The sequence below is a fragment of the Chionomys nivalis genome, chromosome X (genome assembly GCF_950005125.1).
Source record: "Chionomys nivalis chromosome X, mChiNiv1.1, whole genome shotgun sequence".
NCBI lineage: Eukaryota > Metazoa > Chordata > Mammalia > Rodentia > Cricetidae > Chionomys > Chionomys nivalis.
The window spans coordinates 81133996-81152620 of record NC_080112.1 but is presented as its reverse complement, the minus strand read 5'-3'; the positions used below and the strand labels follow the sequence as shown (position 1 = coordinate 81152620).

At 37.2% G+C, this 18625-nt stretch overlaps 1 protein-coding gene across 1 annotated transcript in view; it reads right to left on the bottom strand.

The window, feature by feature from the left end:
* Positions 1-18625, bottom strand: part of LOC130867349 (uncharacterized) — a 425312-nt gene that overhangs the window by 190202 nt on the left and 216485 nt on the right. Inside the window, exons 9-10 of the mRNA XM_057759223.1 lie at positions 2134-2243; positions 332-1695 (exon numbers count right to left, since the gene is read on the bottom strand). Coding sequence (XP_057615206.1) covers positions 332-1695; positions 2134-2243 — 1474 coding nt within the window. The remainder of the gene's footprint in view (positions 1-331; positions 1696-2133; positions 2244-18625) is intronic.

Below are 18625 nucleotides of genomic sequence, written 5' to 3'. Positions count from 1 at the left end.
ACATCAGCTTTTAAATTACCTTTCCTCTCTTATAAAGTTGTCCCTGAAGTTCCTTAATTTTCAAGGAATAGTTTGCATTTATCTGTTACTCATGTTTATTTTATAATAATATAGAAGAGATAAAAATTACCTAAAACAAGATGATATTCTTTTTTTTGAAAGTGAAATAAAAATCTGGTATTATGATGTTTAGTCTCTGAATTTCCTATTAGTTTTTTTAAGTGGGTTAAGACCAAAATATATCAAAGTTACTGACATTTGGGAAAATGTTATGATGCCATTAATAAAATTTATAAAATATTTTTTAAAGGCCACAAATATTTTAGCATACCTGGAGGACGATTATCCTTTCTGCGAGCACCAAGTCGGTGTGCTTCATTTTCTGAATCATGATGGTCAGACTTCATGAGATGTTCTTCTCTTTCCTTATCCATTTGAAACCCCTCATTGTCAAATCCTTTCTCTGTCTTTATGGGGTGTCTTTTACTTTCAGGTTCATTTTTATCTCTTTCATTTCCAGCTTTTTTCTGATGTTTTTCAGAACTGGAGTCTACTTGATCTTTTTCAGTGATACTCTGAAATGTTTGAAGGTCACCCTGACATTTTCCAAAGCTATCTTGAGGTACTATAGACCGAAAATGATACTTTCCAGAGCTATCCCAGTGTCCACTATGACCAGAATCTAACTGTTCTATTTTAGCATCTAACCACTGCTGTAGAGACTCAGACTTGTGAGTCACCTTGAGTCTTTCCAAATTACAGGTACTTTTGCATGCTTCAGCTTTCTTTATGTGCTTCACAGAATCAGAGGACATCGCAGGGCTTTCAGAGTTTGAGGTCACTGTTCTTTCAGACCAAGAATCCTTTGTGGGTTTGTTATTAGCAGTGCTCATATGAAATGTTTCTGTTTCCATGAAATGTTTCATAGCTGTTGAGGCTAACACACCTCTTTCTAAATCTGAGTCCATCTCACTTGATTCAGAGTCAGAGTCCATCAGATATCTCTTAGATCTTTGCTTTTCCACCTGTATCACATGTACCTTAGACGTTGATGCTCTATCTTTTTCTGTACCTGAGTCTACTGCATAACTCTCAGAATCAGGTATCATCCAGAAAATTTCAGTGTCCATCATTGTTTTTTCAGATTCCATTAGACGTTTTATGGAATCTGAAGCCATTTGACGTTTTTCTTCTTTCTTTCTTTCATTATTAGAGGCTGAGTCTCTTTCATAGTCAGAATCTTCCAGGGATTTCTCTGAGCCTGAGAGCACCCAGTCTTTCAGAGATTCAGATTCCACCTGTTCAATTCTCACCAGCAGTTGTTCTGTCTTGGTCAAGTCTTCAACTGAGACTGAACCCATTTGATAACTTTCTGTTTTTAATGGTTGTTTTCTAGAGTCTGCATCCCTAGGAGACTTTTCTGAGTCAGAATCTACTCCCCATATTACTGATCCAGAGCCCTTAGATTGTTCTTCTAACTCAAAATCTGAGACAACACCTCGGTCAGAGTCAGAATCAATTGCACATCTTTCAGAACCAGAGTCCATAAGAGGAGTATCACTTTCAATAATTGTTAGGTCTTCAAAAGTTTTATAGTAAAAAGAACTCCCCAAAGTTTCAGATGCATTTCTATCAGGAATTTCCATTTTAGATTTGTTTTCTTCATCATGTTCCGATGTAACTGCTCCTTCATCACTTCAAGAAAAACAAACATAAATGCATGATTAAATATTTACAAGTTGGTACTAAGGCATTATCTCTGTTGAAATTCTTCTGTAAGAAAATACTATGGAGCATATAGTCCTATCTGTTGACTGTGTAAAGCAAGAGGCAACATTAAGCTTTTTGTGAAAAAATAGGAATATTAGTGTGTTTATTTTATACTCTTCCCTGATATAAGGTATTTGCATCTGCCTTCACATTAACTATTTTCTGATGGACATAAAAGTATTTCTCTGAGTAGGATAATGCCTCATTAACATGTGATTTTCTTGTCACTATCTAGTCACTATATCAATTTTTAGGTATCAAGTATCACTTTTAAAGTGTACTGTAAATTAAAAATAGATTTTTTTGCATTTAAGTCTAGGTGAGAATTGTATATAGATAGATCTGATTATTAGTGAGAGTTACCTTGGAGTGTCAACTCTTTGTGAAGATGAACAACTCTCAGATACTCTTTGATTCGGAAGGGATGTATATTGTATGGCAGGTTCATATGGTAGGACAGTTGTAGTTACTGGCTGAAAAACAAATCATGAAGTTATAGCTTTTTAGTTAAACACAAAACACAACACAATAAAACATTTACACTGGAGAGGGTATCAACTTGACTAATTACAAACTAGAGCTTAATAGGCTTTGTATAACCTTCCTGAGTAAAATCTCATATTTAAATATAGACATGATAGACACATTATGGGTTGTTTGTTCATTATCTATATTTCTACAAACTAATCCCCATGCCTAAATAACAGAAGAGTCCCATGCAACTCAGTCTTTGGATTGCATGAAACTACCATTTAATTAAAATTCTCTTTGTTAGAGATTTGGAGTTAGTATTCAGAAAAATTTTCCCTGCTTGTTATATGAAAATTGGGGTAAACAATATTAGTTTCTGTGTAAAATCAAATCCTGTCATGTGCTTAGGACTACTGAGAACTGAAGAACAATGGCAATGGGTTCTTGATCCTATTGCACGTAATGGCTTTGTGGGAGCCCAGGTAGTTTGGATGCTCACCTTAATAGACCTGGATGGAGGTGGGTGGTCCTTGGACCTCCCACAGGGCAGAGAAACCTGCTTGCTCTTTGGGCTGAGGAGGGAGGAAGACTTGATTGGGGGAGGGGGGAATGGGAGGTGGTGGTGGGGAAGAGGCAGAAATCTTTAATAATTAAATAAATTAATTAATAAAAAAAGAACTGAAAAAAAAAGAAGAGTATACCAAACAAACTTTCTTAAAGAATAGACAGCCATGTCTAGAGGAAACAGATATAAGTGATTATATGATTCTAGAAAAAGAGAGATAGAAATATTTTGTACCAAATTCTTGACATTTTTTTCAGTTAGCAATTCAAGTTTCTCCTTATAGTAACACTATTTCCTGTCTTTGAATATTTTTAGGTGATAACAGATTACTGAGTTAAGTCCCTTACCATTTGTCCATTTTTTCATTCCTAAAGTATAAGTAAAGTTTTGTTTTTTTCAAACACAGTGACTTTTTAAAGAGAGTAGAATTACAGCCAGCATTTCATTGAAAAATCTAAAACTAAAAAGTATAACAAATGTGAATTTAGACACATGAACATTACTAACACAGAAAGAAAGTTGAAGGATGACCAAAATTAATCTCATTTATGTGAGGACACTTCTTTTTTAATGTAACTTTAACAAGACATAATAATATACATATATGATAATGGGTCATTTAGATATGATATAAGAAAATTTCCATATTATGTCATATTTCAGAATTGATGGTAGTACATGAAATGTTTGAAATTTATTTTCTCAGAAGATAATTGGAAGGCTTAAACATGATAGAAGAATTTTTTGAAATATCATATATATAATATATATATGTATATATATATGTGAGGGAAATATATACACACACATGGTGTGTGTCTTTTTTCATGGAGAAAACATGAAAATATATTTGTGTGAGTCTGCATTATTTCACTTAATATGATTCTCTCCATCAATTTTACTACAAATGACATAGTTTCATTCTTTTTGTGGATGAATGAAACTCCATTATGCATCTATACATTCACTTTATCCATTTGATGATGAACACCTAGGTTGACCCTATAATTTGGATATTAGGAATAGTGCCACATTAAGCATGGTTGTTAAAGTATTTTGTAATATGATTACTTATTTTCCTCTAGATATACTTTCATCATGAATGATTTGTCTGGAACACATGCTGCTTCTAAGATTAGGGTTTTGCTTGAAACATTGAAAGTGCTAGAATAAAATAGAGCTATTTTGACTCATAGGCAGGCAAGGGTAAGAACTTTATGAAAATTTATCTAATTTTCAGTAAATAATATCAAGAAGTGACAAATACTATTTCATGAAATTAAAACACATCTTCACAGCAAAAGAAATGACAGAATAAAGAGACAGCCTTTAGATGATAGAAAACATGATAGAAGAAAATCTTTGCCAGTTACACAGTTTATGGGGATTAATATCTACAATATATATTAAGAACTGAAAAAGATAACACAGGAGCCAAGGAAATACTCTAATAAACAAATGACCAAATTAAATAAGTAAATGCTTCTCAAAAGAAGAAGTACAGGGGGTTGGTGTAATGGCTCAGGGGTAAAGTTCTCTGCCATCAAGACTGATGAACTAAGTTTGATCATCACTACAAAGATACAATATATATTTGGAATGGTAAATAATCTAACTGCATGCCTTTTATCATTACTTAATGTACCTATATATTGATTACTACATTTCACCCCGTAAGTAAGTATAAATATTGGTCAGTTAATACTAAAATAATACTAGAGAAATTATAGGGACAATTACTAAATAAATAAAAGCCTAAAAATTATAAATTCAAGGAAACACCAGTTGTAAATTCTAGAGCTGAAAAAAATGAAATGATAAAAACAAACTACTAACTGGATATATGGAAAAATACATTTGTAGTTGTAATGAAAACTAGTTGAAATGGTAGGGACAAGATAAAAAACCTTGAGCCTAAATGAATGGAACTCCACCATTCCAAATAAAAGAGAAAAGTCACCAGAACAACAGAACCTTATGAAATTATATCAAACACCAAGTCAATGTAATATAAGAAGGAGAAGAAACAACAAGAAAAATCAGAGAAAACACTTGTGTCAAATGAGATTTAGTGAACAATCCTGAAGATACTTGAAGTAAAAGGATGTGGATACAGGGCCCTCCTAGTTCCTTCCTGTTGCACTCTTTCACATTTTCTTCTATCCTATATCCATTCATTTGTGATCCCCACTCCCTGCCTCAATCCACAGAAGCACTCTCTACAAGGGATCCAAGTGGCCACATTGGGCTAAGGCACATGTAAGCTACATTTATTGTCCTTCCTGTCATGATTCTCGTCTCTCCAGATTAATTCCTAGTCCTGCTACTGCCTGCTCAAGGAACCCCTCTTCCCAACCCGTCACAATTCCTTATGGATCCCACATCATGATGAAGAATCAGAGTCTTCCTAGGTCTTTCCCACCACCCCATTCACCCCTTTCTTCTAGATTATCTCCATTTGTTTGTGACACTCTTAACTCACAGAAACACTCTGCACCAGAAATCCCACAGTCAATAAATGTGTCTAGGTCCCAAAGTGGGAAATAGCCACCAAAGCATGGAATACTCAATCAAAGAAGTTGAGATCAGATACCTACTACAAGAAATACCTCAAACATCATAAATCCAGATGTTTCAGCCTGCAAACACAAACATACAAAACTAAACAAAATTCCTCAACCAGAAGCCAGCAGCTCTATTTTGAAAGGCCCCGACAAAAGCATTTTACCTGAAGCACAAGACATGTATTTTAAAATAGCAATTATGATTATGTTGAATTAACTTAAAGAAATATGAATGAATGCCTTATTGAAGACTGTGAAAATACAAACTGTTGAATGAAATAATGAAATCAATTCAGGGCATAAAAGAATAATTAAGCAAGGAAATAGCAGAATCTCAAACAAATTAAAATAAGTTGGAAGTTAAAACTCAGGATGGTAAACAAAAACCTTAAAGGTAAGCATCACCAACAGAATACATGACACAGAAAAGATAATAATAAGACAGAAACAAATACCTCAATATTAAATCTGATAAAAACCCAGAAACAAGGCATTCAGGAAATCAGGGACACAATGAAAAAACCAAACCTATAAACAGTGGGTATAAAGGAAGAAAAAGAAAGCCAAGTCAAAGACTCACAAATATTTGTTAACAAAGCCATACATTTCTCCAACTTAAGAGATGCCTATCAAGGTACAAGAATCATGCAGAACAGTAAATAAACAGGAACAGAAAAGAAACTCCCCACAACACAAAGTAATCAAAACACTAATTGGACAGAACAAAGAAAGCATGTTAAAAGCTGCAAGGGGCAAAGCACAAGTCATATATAAAGGTAGGTGCATTAGAATAACCCCTGGATTTACAATGGAGCTTCTAAGAGTTAAAAAGATGTGGACGGATGATCTTCAATTTCTGAGGGACCACAGAAAACAGACTACTATACGAAGTAAAAGTATAAATCATAACCAGTGGAGAAAAAAAATTCTATGATTAAAAATAAATTTAAGCAATTTTTCTTCATGAATCCAAATCTACAGCTTTACAGAACATACCAGAAGAAAACCTTAGACTGAAAAGGAATTTAACTACACCTAAGAGGGCAGAAGAAATAAATAATTTGAGAACAGTGGATTAAATAATGGAGGGAGTCCACAACAAAACAACAAAATAAGAGGAACAATATACATTAATCAATAAAATCTTTCAATATAATTTCCTGCATGTGGACCTTGGGGGAGAGTTGAAGAGAGGAGGGGAGAGGCAGGGAGGGGAGCAGAGAAAAATGTAGAGCTCAATAACAATAAATAAAAAACCAATTTTCATCCAAAAAAATCCCTATTAATAAAACAGACTAACCGATGGTAACAGCTAACAGGATCCATCTATCTGCTGCATCCAAGATATATACTCCATCATCAAAAATCAGTATCATTATAGGATAAAAGATGGAATAAAATATTCCAAGCTGATGGACACAATAAAGAAGCAGGTGTAACCATTTTAATAATTTAAAAGATAGACCACATGCCAAAAATAGTAAGAGATAAAGAAGAACACTATATACTTCAAAAATGAAAAATATATCAAGAGAACATCACAATTCTAAACATTTATGTGCCAAATGCAAGGGCACTGAACTTCATAAAAGAAAACATTACTTTAGCTAAATTCACATAACGACTTTAACACAGTATTAGTGGATGACTTTAATACCCTGGTACTGCAAATGGAAAGGTCATCAAACAAAAAAATTAAACAGAGAAACACTGGAGTTAAATAACATCATAAATCAAATTGGACCTATCAGACAGATATCTACAGGACATTTCATTCTAACACAAAAGAATAAATTTTCTTCCAGCATTTCATGGAACATTCTCCAATTTAACCACATAATAGGACACAAACCAAGTGTCAAAATATATTATAAAACTGAAATTACATCCTTTATATCTGACTACCATGGCTTAAATATGGATATAACTAACAATAGAAACAGCAGAAAATATACAAAACTATTGAAGATCCATTTGTAATAAAATACCTAGAAAGATTATGAATTCAAGGAACATGTCTCAACACAGGAGCACCAAGTTCATAGCCAACCTTCTCATTGGAGGAAAAACTCAAAACACTTCCATTAAAATCATAAATAAGATAAGGATATACTTTTTCTCAATACAAACTTGATGTAGTACGTAGCTAGAACAATGGAAAACTGAAGGAGATCAAATCAGAAAGAACAGAGTGTGTCTTTATTTGAAGAGAATATAATTTATATACATGAAAGACCCTAAGACCCCCACCAGAAATATTTTACAACTGATAAATACTTTCAGCACAGTAGCAGGACACAAGATTAACACATAAAAATTAATGACTTTCCTATATACAAATGAAAAACATACTGAAAAAGAAACAAGGAAACAATACCTTTCACAATAACCTCAAAAATATATGTTGGCATAAATCTCAGCATGCAAATGACAGGCTTGTATAATAGAACCCTTAGGTCACGGAAGATTGAAATATTTCCCTTGCTCATAGACCAGTAGGATTAATTTTGTGAAAAGCCATCCACCAAAAGCAACCTACAGATTCAGTACAATCGGAATTAAAATACCAACACAATTCTTAATAGAAATAGAAAAAAAACTTCAACTTCTTATGAAAACAAAACAAAAAATCCCAGGAGAGCTAAAATAATCCTGAATAATAAATGAATTGATGGAGGCATCATCATTTCAGACTTCAATCTCTGTTATATTATACAAGGATAGTAAAAATAATCAGCATGGCATTGGCATTAAATGAAAGACATTAATCAATAGAACCAAACTGAAAAACTAGACATAATGATACAAAACTTTGTAATTTCTTGCATAGCTAAAAATATACTGGAGAGCTGTACCAGAAGATCCATCCGGAGTTGTGAGTGTGCCCAACTGGCCAGCCACCAGCCGCCCTGAAAAGTGAGCACAGGCACCCCCCAATCCCCTAAACTTTCTGGCCATTCAGCGGGGGCTTCTCCCAGGCTACTGCCTTTCTCTTCTTATCCCATCCCAGATTGCCCCCAAGCACCCCTTTCCATCTGGGGGGGTCACGGAATCCCCCAACTCAGCCTATTTGGGGTTTAGGGGCTGGGGACAAAGTGGTGAGTGCAACTGCTAAAGGAGTTTCTTTGTTCCAGAGTCTACACCCAGTAAGCCCGCCCTTTTGTCTGGAAGGTCCCAGGCAAGCAAGTGGCCCTGATCCTGGACCAGAAGTTCCATCCAGAGGGGTAAGTGAGTGCCTGACCGACCGGCCAGATGCCCTGGGAAAGGAACACAGGCACCCCCAATCCCCTAAACTTTTTGGCGATGAAGAGGGGCCTCTCCCTGGCTACTGCCTTTCTCTACTCATTCCATCCCAGCTTCCCTCCCACCCCTCCCAGCACTTCTTTCCATCTGTGGGGTCCTTAGATTCACAACCATAGCCTACTTCAGGGTGGAGAGGATCTGAGAGACAACTCCAGTGCTAAGGGGACCTAAGAGAGGGCAGACCAAGAAAAAAACCCAAGTAAACAGATAGGTACAACAAAGATAGGACCAAGCCAACAAGACTCTCCTAACAGCATTTGAAGGGAGAGATGGGCAGACGCCAATACAAGAATTCTTCCAACAATCTGAAAAGCAACATGATAACACCAGAATCCAGCAACATACAACAGGAAGACTTGAACAACCTAACCCAAAAGAAGTCAAAGAAATAGACTTTAAATGTAACATTATGGAACTATTAGAGAACATTAAACAGGATGTGAAAAACTCCTTTAAAGAAATGAATGAGAAGACTAACAAAAAGAAGAAATGAATAAATCACTCAAACATACCCAGGAACACCAAGAAAAAGTAATCAAACAGGAAGGGAAACAGTTCAAGACTTGAAAATTGAAATGGAGGCAATGAAGAAAACACAAACTGAGAGATGGCAGGATATGGAAAATCTGGGTAAACGAACAGAAACTACAGAGACAAGTATAACCAGCAGACTATAAGAGATAGAGGAAAGAATCTCAGATGCTGAAGATACTACAGAGGAAATAAATTCACTGATCAAGGCAAACAGGAAGTCCAACAAATTACAACACAAAACATCTAGGAAATCTGGGACACCATGAAAAGACCAAAATTAAGAATAATAGGGGTAGAAGAAGGAGATGAATTACAGCTCAAAGGCCCAGAAAATATATTCAACAAAATTATAGAAGAAAACTTTCCCAACCTAAAGAAGGATATTCCTATGAAGGTACAAGAAGCATAAAGAACACTGAATAGACAGAATCAAAAAAAAAATAACAAAAAAACAAAAACAAAACATCCCCTCGCCATATAATAATCAAAACACAAGACATACAGAATAAAGAAAGAATATTAAGAGTTGCAAAGAAAAAAAGGTCAAGTAACATATAAAGGTAAACCTATCTGAATTACACCTGACTTCTCTATGGAAACCATGAAAGCCAGAAGGCCTTGGATAGATGTGCTGCAGAAATTAAGAGACCATGGATGCAAGTCCAAACTACTATAACCAGCCGTGCTTTCCTTCACCATCAATGGAGAAAACAAGATATTCCAGGGTAAAAACAAATTTAAACAATGCATAGCCACGAACCAAGCCTGACAGAAAGTAATAGAAGGAAAATCACAACCCAAGGAACCCAACAATATCCACAATAACTTAGACATCTAACAACCCTCCATAAGCACAACCCAAAGAAGGGAAACACACAAACTCTACCACCAAAAACAAGAAATAACCGGAGTTAACAACCACTGGTCATTAATAACACTTAATATCAATCGACACAATCAATGGAGAAAACAAGATATTCCAGGATAAAACCAAATTTAAACAATATGTAGCCACAAATCCAGCCTTACAGAAAGTAATAGAAGGAAAACCACAACCTGAGAAACCCAACAACATCCAAAATAACTCAGACATCTACCAACCCTCCACTAGAACAACTCACAGAAGGGAAACACACAAAATCTACCACTCCCAAAAAATATAACCGGAGTTAACAACCACTGCTCATTAATATAACTTAATATCAATAGAATCAATTCACTTATAAAAAGGCACAGGTTAAGAGAATGGATGCGAAAACAGGATCCAACATTCTGCTGTTTACAAGAAACACATCTCAATCACAAAGACAGACATTTGCTCAGAGTAAAGGGTTAGGAAAAGGTTTTCCAGTCAAACAGATCTAAGAAACAAGTGGTTGTGGCTATACTAATATCTAACAAAATTGACTTCAAACTAAAATAAATCAGAAGAGATGGAGATGTACACTTTATACTCATAACAGGAACTATTCATCAGGATGAAGTCTCAATCCTGAATATCTATGACCCTAATATAAAAGCACCCACATATGTAAAAGAAACGGTACCAGAACTCAAGGCACACATCAAACCCAAATATGAATGGTAGGAGACTTCAACACTCCTCTCTCACCAGTGGATAGGTCAACCAGACAAAAACCTAACAGATAAATAAAAGAACTAACAGAGGTAATGAACCAAATGGAATTAACAGACATCTATAGAACATTCCACCCAAATAGCAAAGATTATACCTTCTTTTCAGCATCTCATGGAACCTTTGCAAAAATTGATCACATAGTCAGTAACAAAGGAAACATCCACAGATACAAAACAATTTTAGTAACCACCTGTGTCTTATTGGATCACCATGAAATGAAATTAGAATTTAACAATAATTCTACCCCCAGAAAGCCTACAAACTCATGGAAACTGAACAGTCCACTACTGAACCACCCCTAGGTCAGGGTAGAAATAAAGAAAGAAATTAAAGTCTTCCTTGAATTCAACGAAAAATAAAGACACAACATACACAAACCTATGGGACACTATGAAAGCAGTGCTAAGATGAAAGTTCATAGCTCTAAGTGGCCACATTAAAAAAAGAGAGAGAGAAAGCTCAATTTAGAGACTTAACAGCACAGCTGAAAGCTCTAGAAAAAAAAAAAGAAGCAGTCTCACCCAGGAGGACTAGAAGACTGGAAATAATCAAACTGAGGACTGAAATCAAAATAGTAACAAAGAAAGCAATCCAAAGAATCAATGAAACAAAGAGCTGGTTCTTTGAGAAAGTCAACAAGATTGACAAACTCCTATCCAAACTAATCAAAAGACAGAGAGAAAACACAAAAATTAACAAGATCAGAAATGAAAAGGGGGACACAACAACAGACACTGAGAAAATTCAGAGAATCATTAGGTCTTACTACCAAAGCCTATATGCCACAAAGTTGGAAAATGTAAAAGAAATGAACTTGTTTTTATATAAATACCACATACCAAAATTAAATCAAGACCAGGCAAACAATTTAAATAGACCTGTAATTCATGAGGAAATAGAAGCTATCATAAAAAAACCTCCCAACCAAGAAAAGCCCAGGACCAGATGGTTTTAATGCAGAATTTTACCAGATCTTCCAAGAACAGCTAATACTTATACTTTTTAATGTGTTTCACATAATAGAAACAGAAGAGTCATTGCCAAACTCTCTTTATGAAGCTACAGTTACCCTGATTCCAGAACTAAACAAAGATTCAACCAAGAAAGAAAATTACAGACCAATCTCGCTCATGAACATTGATGTAAAATTCTCAATAAAATACTGGCAAACTGAATCCAAGAACACATAAAAAAAATTATCCATTATGATCAAGTAGGCTTCATCCCAGAGATGCAGGACTGGCTCAACATACAAAAATCTATCAATGTAATACATCATATAAATAAACTGAAAGAAAAAAACCCACATGATCATTTCATTAGATGGTGAAAAAGAATTTGACAAAATTCAACACCCCTTTATGATAAAGGTCTTGGAGAGATTAGGGATACAAGGATCATACCTAAATATAATAAAAGCAGTATACAGCAAGCCAACAGCTAATATCAAATTAAATGGAGAGAAACTCAAAGCCATTCTACTAAAATCGGAACAAGACAAGGTTGTCTACTCTCACCATATCTCTTCAACACAGTGCTTGAAGTTCTAGCAATAGCAGTAAGACAACATAAGGAGATCAAGGGGATTCGAATTGGAAAGGAAGAAGTCAAACTTCCATTATTTGCAGATGATATTATAGTGTACATCAGTGACCCCAAAACCTCTACCAAAGAATTCCTACAGCTGATAAATACCTTCAGTGATGTAGCAGGATATACGATCAACTCAAAAAAAATCAGTAGCCCGCCTATACACAAAAGATAGTGAAGCAAAGAGGGAAATCAGAGAAACTTCACCTTTCATGATAGCCACAAATACCATAAAGTTTCTTGGGGTAACACTAACCAAGTAACTGAAAGATCTATTTGACAAGAACTTTAATGCTTTAAAGAAAGAAATTGAAGAGGATACCAGAAAATGGAAGGATCTCCCATGCTCTTGGATGGGTAAGATCAACATAGTAAAAATGGCAATTCTACCAATGGCAATCTATACATCCAACACAATCCCCATCAAAATCCCAACAAAATTCTTTACAGTCCTTGAGAGAACAATAATTAAATTTATATGGAAAAACAAAAACCTAGGAGAGCCAAAACAATCCTATACAATAAAGAAACTTCTGGAGGCATTACCATCCCTTACTTCAAATTCTATTACAGAGCTACAGTAATGAAAAAAGCTTGGCATTGGCATAAAAAGAGACATCGATCAATGGAATAAAATCGAAGACCCGGATATTAACCCACAAACCTATGAACACCTGAATTTTGACAAAGGAGCTACAGTATACAATGGAAGAAACAAAGTGTCTTCAACAAATGGTGCTGGCATAACTGGATATCAACCTATAGAAGAATGAAAATAGATCCATATCTATCACCATGCAAAAAACCCAAATCCACCTGGATCAAAGACCTCAATATAAATCTGACCACACTGAACCTGATAGAACAGAAAATGGGAAGTAGACTGCAACACATGGACACAGGAGTCCACTTCCTATATATAACCCCAGTAGCACAGACAATAAGAACAACATTGAATAAATGGGGCCTCCTAAAACTGAGAAACTTCTGTAAAGCAAGGGACACTGTCATTAAGACACAAAGGCATCCTACTGAACGGAAGTAGACCTTTTCCAACCCCGCATCAAAGGTCTGATCTTTAAAATATATAAAGAATTTAAGAAACTAGACTTAAAATTCTAATTAACCCAATTAAAAAATGGGCTACTGAATCGTGAGACTTCAGTCCAGTGCTCCAATGTTGGTCTCTGTCTCTGTCTTCTTTCATCGCCTGATGAAGGTTAATATTCAGGAGGATGCTTATATGTTTTTCTTTGGGTTCACCTTCTTATTTAGCTTCTCTAGGATCACGAATTATAGTCTCAATGTCCTTTATTTATGGCTAGAAACCAAATATGAGTGAGTACGTCCCATGTTCCTCTTTTTGGGTCTGGCTTACCTCACTCAGGATAGTGTTTTCAATTTCCGTCCATTTGTATGCAAAATTCAAGAAGTCATTGTTTTTTACTGCTGAGTAGTACTCTAATATGTATATATTCCATACTTTCTTCATCCATTCTTCCATTGAAGGGCATCTAGGTTGTTTCCAGGTTCTGGCTATTACAAACAATGCTGCTATGAACATAGTTGAGCATATACTTTTGTTGTATGTTAGGGCATCTCTTGGGTATATTCCCAATAGAAGTCTCACGATCCAAAGGAGGAGCAGAAGGAGAGTGAGCACGAGCAAGGAACTCAGGACTGCGAGGGGTGCACCCACACACTGAGGCAATGGTGATATTCTATTGGGAACTCACCAAGGCCAGCTGGCCGGGGTCTGAAAAAGCATGGGACAAAACCGGACTTGCTGAACATAATAGACAATGAGGACTACTGAGAACTCAAGAACAATGGCAATGGGTTTTTGATCCTATTGCACGTAATGGCTTTGTGGGAGCCTAGGTAGTTTGGATGCTCACCTTAATAGACCTGGATGGAGGTGGGTGGTCCTTGGACCTCCCACAGGGCAGGGAAACCTGATTGCTCTTTGGGCTGAGGAGGGAGGAAGACTTGATTGGGGGAGGGGGGAAATGGGAGGTGGTGGCGGGGAAGAGGCAGAAATCTTTAATAATTAAATAAAAAAAAAGAATAAAAAAAATGGGCTACTGAACTGAACAGAGAATTCTCAACAGAAGAACTTCAAATGGCCAAAAGACACTTAACGTCATGTTCAACCTCCTTAGCGATCAGGGAAATGCAAATCAAAACAACTTTGAGATATCATCTTACACTTGTCAGAATAACTAAAATCAAAAATACCAATGGCTTTGAGTTTTTCTCCGTTTAATTTAATGTTGGCTGTCAGCTTGCTGTAAATAGCTTTTATTATATTTAGGTATGATCCTTTTATCCCTAATCTCTCCAAGACCTTCATCATAAAGGGGTGTTGAATTTTGTCGAATGCTTTTTCAGCATCTAATGAAATGATCATATGGTTTTTTTTTTCAGTTTATTTATATGGTGGATTACATTGATAGATTTGCGTATGCTGAACCAGCCCTGCATCTCTGGTATGAAGCCTACTTGATCATAATGGATAATTTTTCTGATGTGTTCTTGGATTCGGTTTGCCAGTATTTTATTGAGGATTTTTGCATCAATGTTCATGAGTGAGATAGGCCTGTAATTCTCTTTCGTGGTTGGGTTTTTGTGTGGTTTTGGTATCAGGGTAACTGTAGCTTCATAAAAGGAATTTGGCAATGACTCTTCTGTTTCTATATTGTGAAATACATTAAGAACATCTGTCAGAATGGCTAAAATACAAAACACCAATGATAGCCTTTGCTGGAGAGGTTGTGGAGAAAGGGGTACACTCATCCATTGCTGGTGGGAATGCAAACTTGTGCAACCACTTTGGAAAACAGTGTGGCGGTTTCTCAGGAATTTTGGGATCCACCTACCCCTGGACCCAGCAATACCACTCTTGGGAATATACCCAAGAAATGCCCTATCATACAACAAAAGTATATGCTCAACTATGTTCATAGCAGCATTGTTTGTAATAGCCAGAACCTGGAAACAACCTAGATGCCCTTCAATGGAAGAATGGATGAAGAAAGTATGGAATATATACATACTAGATTACTACTCAGCAGTAAAAAACAATGACTTCCTGAATTTTGCAGGCAAATGGACAGAAATAGAAAACACTATCCTGAGTGAGGTGAGCCAGACCCAAAAAGAGGAACATGGGATGTACTCACTCATATTTGGTTTCTAGCCATGAATAGGGGATGTTGAGCCTATTATGCGTGGTCCTAGAGAAGCTAATTAAGAAGGTGAACCCAAAGAAAAACATTTAGGCGATGAAAGGAGACAGAGACAAAGACCCACATTGGAGCACTGGACTGAAATCTCAAGGTCCAAATCAAGAGCAGGAGACAGAGCACGAGCAAGGAACTCAGGACCACGAGGGGTGCACCGACACACTGAGACAATGGGGATGTTCTATCAGGAACTCACCAAGGCCAGCTGGCCTGGGTCTAAAAAAGCATGGGATAAAACCGGACTTGCTGAAAATAATGGACAATGAGGACTACTGAGAACTCAACAATGGCAATGGGTTTTTGATCCTACTGCACGTACTGGCTTTGTGGGAGCCTAGGCAGTTTGGATGCTCACCTTACTAGACCTGGATGGAGGTGGGTGGTCCTTGGACTTCCCACAGGGCAGGGAACCTGGATTACTCTTAGGGATGATGAGGGAGGGGGACTTGATGGGGGAGAGGGAGGGAAATAGGAGGTGGTGGCGGGGAGAAGGCAGAAATCTTTAATAAATAAACAATAAAAAAAACAAAAATACCAATGATAGCCTATGCTGGAGAGGATGTGGAGTAAGGGGAGCACTGCTGGTGGGAACACAAACTTGTGTAACCACTTTGGAAATCAGTGTGGCAGTTTCTCAGGAAACTGGGAATCAACATACCTCAGGATCCAGCAATACCACTCTTGGGAATATACCCAAGAGATGCTCAATCATACTACAAAAGCATTTCTTCAACTATGTTCATAGCAGCATTATTTGTAATAGCCAGAACCTGGAAACAACCTAGATGCCCCTCAATGGAAGAATGGATAAAGGAAGTGTGGAATATATACACATTAGACTACCACTCAGTGGTAAAAAACAATGACATCTTGAATTTTGCATGCAAATGGATGGAAATAGAAAACACTATCCTGAGTGAAATAACCCATACCCAAAAACATGAATATGATATATACTCACTCTTTAGTAGACTCTAGACATCAACCAAGGTCATTAAACCTACAGTTCACAAGCCTAGAGAAGCCAAATCACAAGGTGAACCCAAAGAAAAACATATATATATATATATATATATATATATATATATATATATATATCATCCTGGAAGTTGGATGCAAACAAGATTGCCGGGCAAAAGTTGGGAACATGGGGGTAGGTGTAGGGGTGGGGGTGAGGTTGGGCTAAGGGGAGAGGGAAGGGAGAAGGAAAAGACTAGACTGAGCTTGGCGAGTGGGAGGGTGGAGATGGAGGAAGGGAGGATATAGGAGCAGGGAAGAAGATATACATTAAGGGAGCCATTTTAGGGTTCGCAAGAGACTTGGCTCTAGAGGGGATCCCAGGTGTCCACAGGGATTTCCCCAGCTAGATCTTTGGGCAGCGGAGGAGAGGGTGTCTGTACTGGCCTTGCTCCACTATCACATTGATGATTATCTCGAATATCACTATGGAATCTTTTGTCTGGGAAAGGATAGAGATAGAGACAGAGACCCTCATCAGAGCAAGGGACTGAGGTCCCAAAGTCCAGTTGAAGAGCATAAGGAGGGAGAAGACGAGCAAGACGAGCAAGGAAGTCATGACAGTGAGGGGTTGGTTGGTTCACCCACTGAGGCAGTGTGCCTGTTCTAATGGGAACTCAGCAAGGCCGGCTGGATTGGAATTGAACAAGCATGTGAGCAAACCAGACTCTCTGAATGTTGCTGACAATGGGGGCTGACTGAGAAGCCATTGATAAAGGCACTGGGACTTGTTTCTACTGCCAAGTACTGGCTTTTTGGGACCCTAGTCTATTTGGATGTACAGCTTCCTAGGCCTGGATGTAGTGGGGAAGGCCTTGGACTTCCCACAGGGCAGTTTTCCCTGCCCTCTCTTAAGCAGGGAGGGAGAGGAAGGAGGAGGAGGGAGGGAGTAGGAGGGGAATGGGAGGAGGGGAGGATGTGTAAATTTTTGAATGGAAAAAGAAAATGAAAACAGATGTCTAACTAGGATGCTGAGCTCACCACTAAGTGCTCCTGGCATCCTGGCAGTGGGCCACCTGTTAACACCTAGCTCTGTGGTCTATCAGGGAGCAGAATAGTCAACTGCTTTGGGGAGGGCTTTTGGAAAGGCGGGCCTGCTAGACATAACTGGGGGCTGCTTGATATAACCACTTTGGGGATGGGGCTTCTTAGAGATAAGGCACACCTGTGTTATGTAAGACTAACTCCTTTGATCCAAAATGAACCTGGCTTGGTGTTTTTGCCTATATAATGTCAACCCCAAATAACAAGGGAGCTCTGCTCCCTACTGGGCTGCAAACAGTAGTGGAGCAGACCCCAGCCTGCCTAAATAAAGCTCCAAATAAACCTTGCTTTTGATTCTGGAAAAAAATATACAGGAGAAAAGGTAGCATCTTTAAGAAATGGTCCTGTTCAAACTAGATAGCTGCATGTAGAAGAATGATAATAGATCTATAATTATCATCCTGCACAACACTCAACTGCAAATGAACCAAAGGCCTCAACATAAAAATAAATGTTTGTGTCTCATAGAAAAGAGCATAGAGAATAGGCGTGAATTAGCATAGGAAAAGTTTCCTAATTTGAAAATGATAACACAGGCATTATGACCAACAACTAATGTGACCTCATGAAGCTAAAAGATTCTGTATTGCAATGAACACCATCATTTGAATAAACTAAAAGCCTGTAGAATGGGACCAATTTTTATCAATTATATGTTTTAGAAGATTAAGATAAGGTTTAGTATCTATTATATATAAAGAACTAACCAGCCTACATATTTCCCCCTGTACCCTAACCAACATCTAAGCTTCAGGACACATCCCACTAACTGAATCCACCCACAGGCTTCTTTCAATAGCCTCCACCACCTCACTCTATAATCATAACTTTCCACTTCCTCCTCCAGGGTCTATCCTGGTGAGTACCCCTGATCTCTTCACAA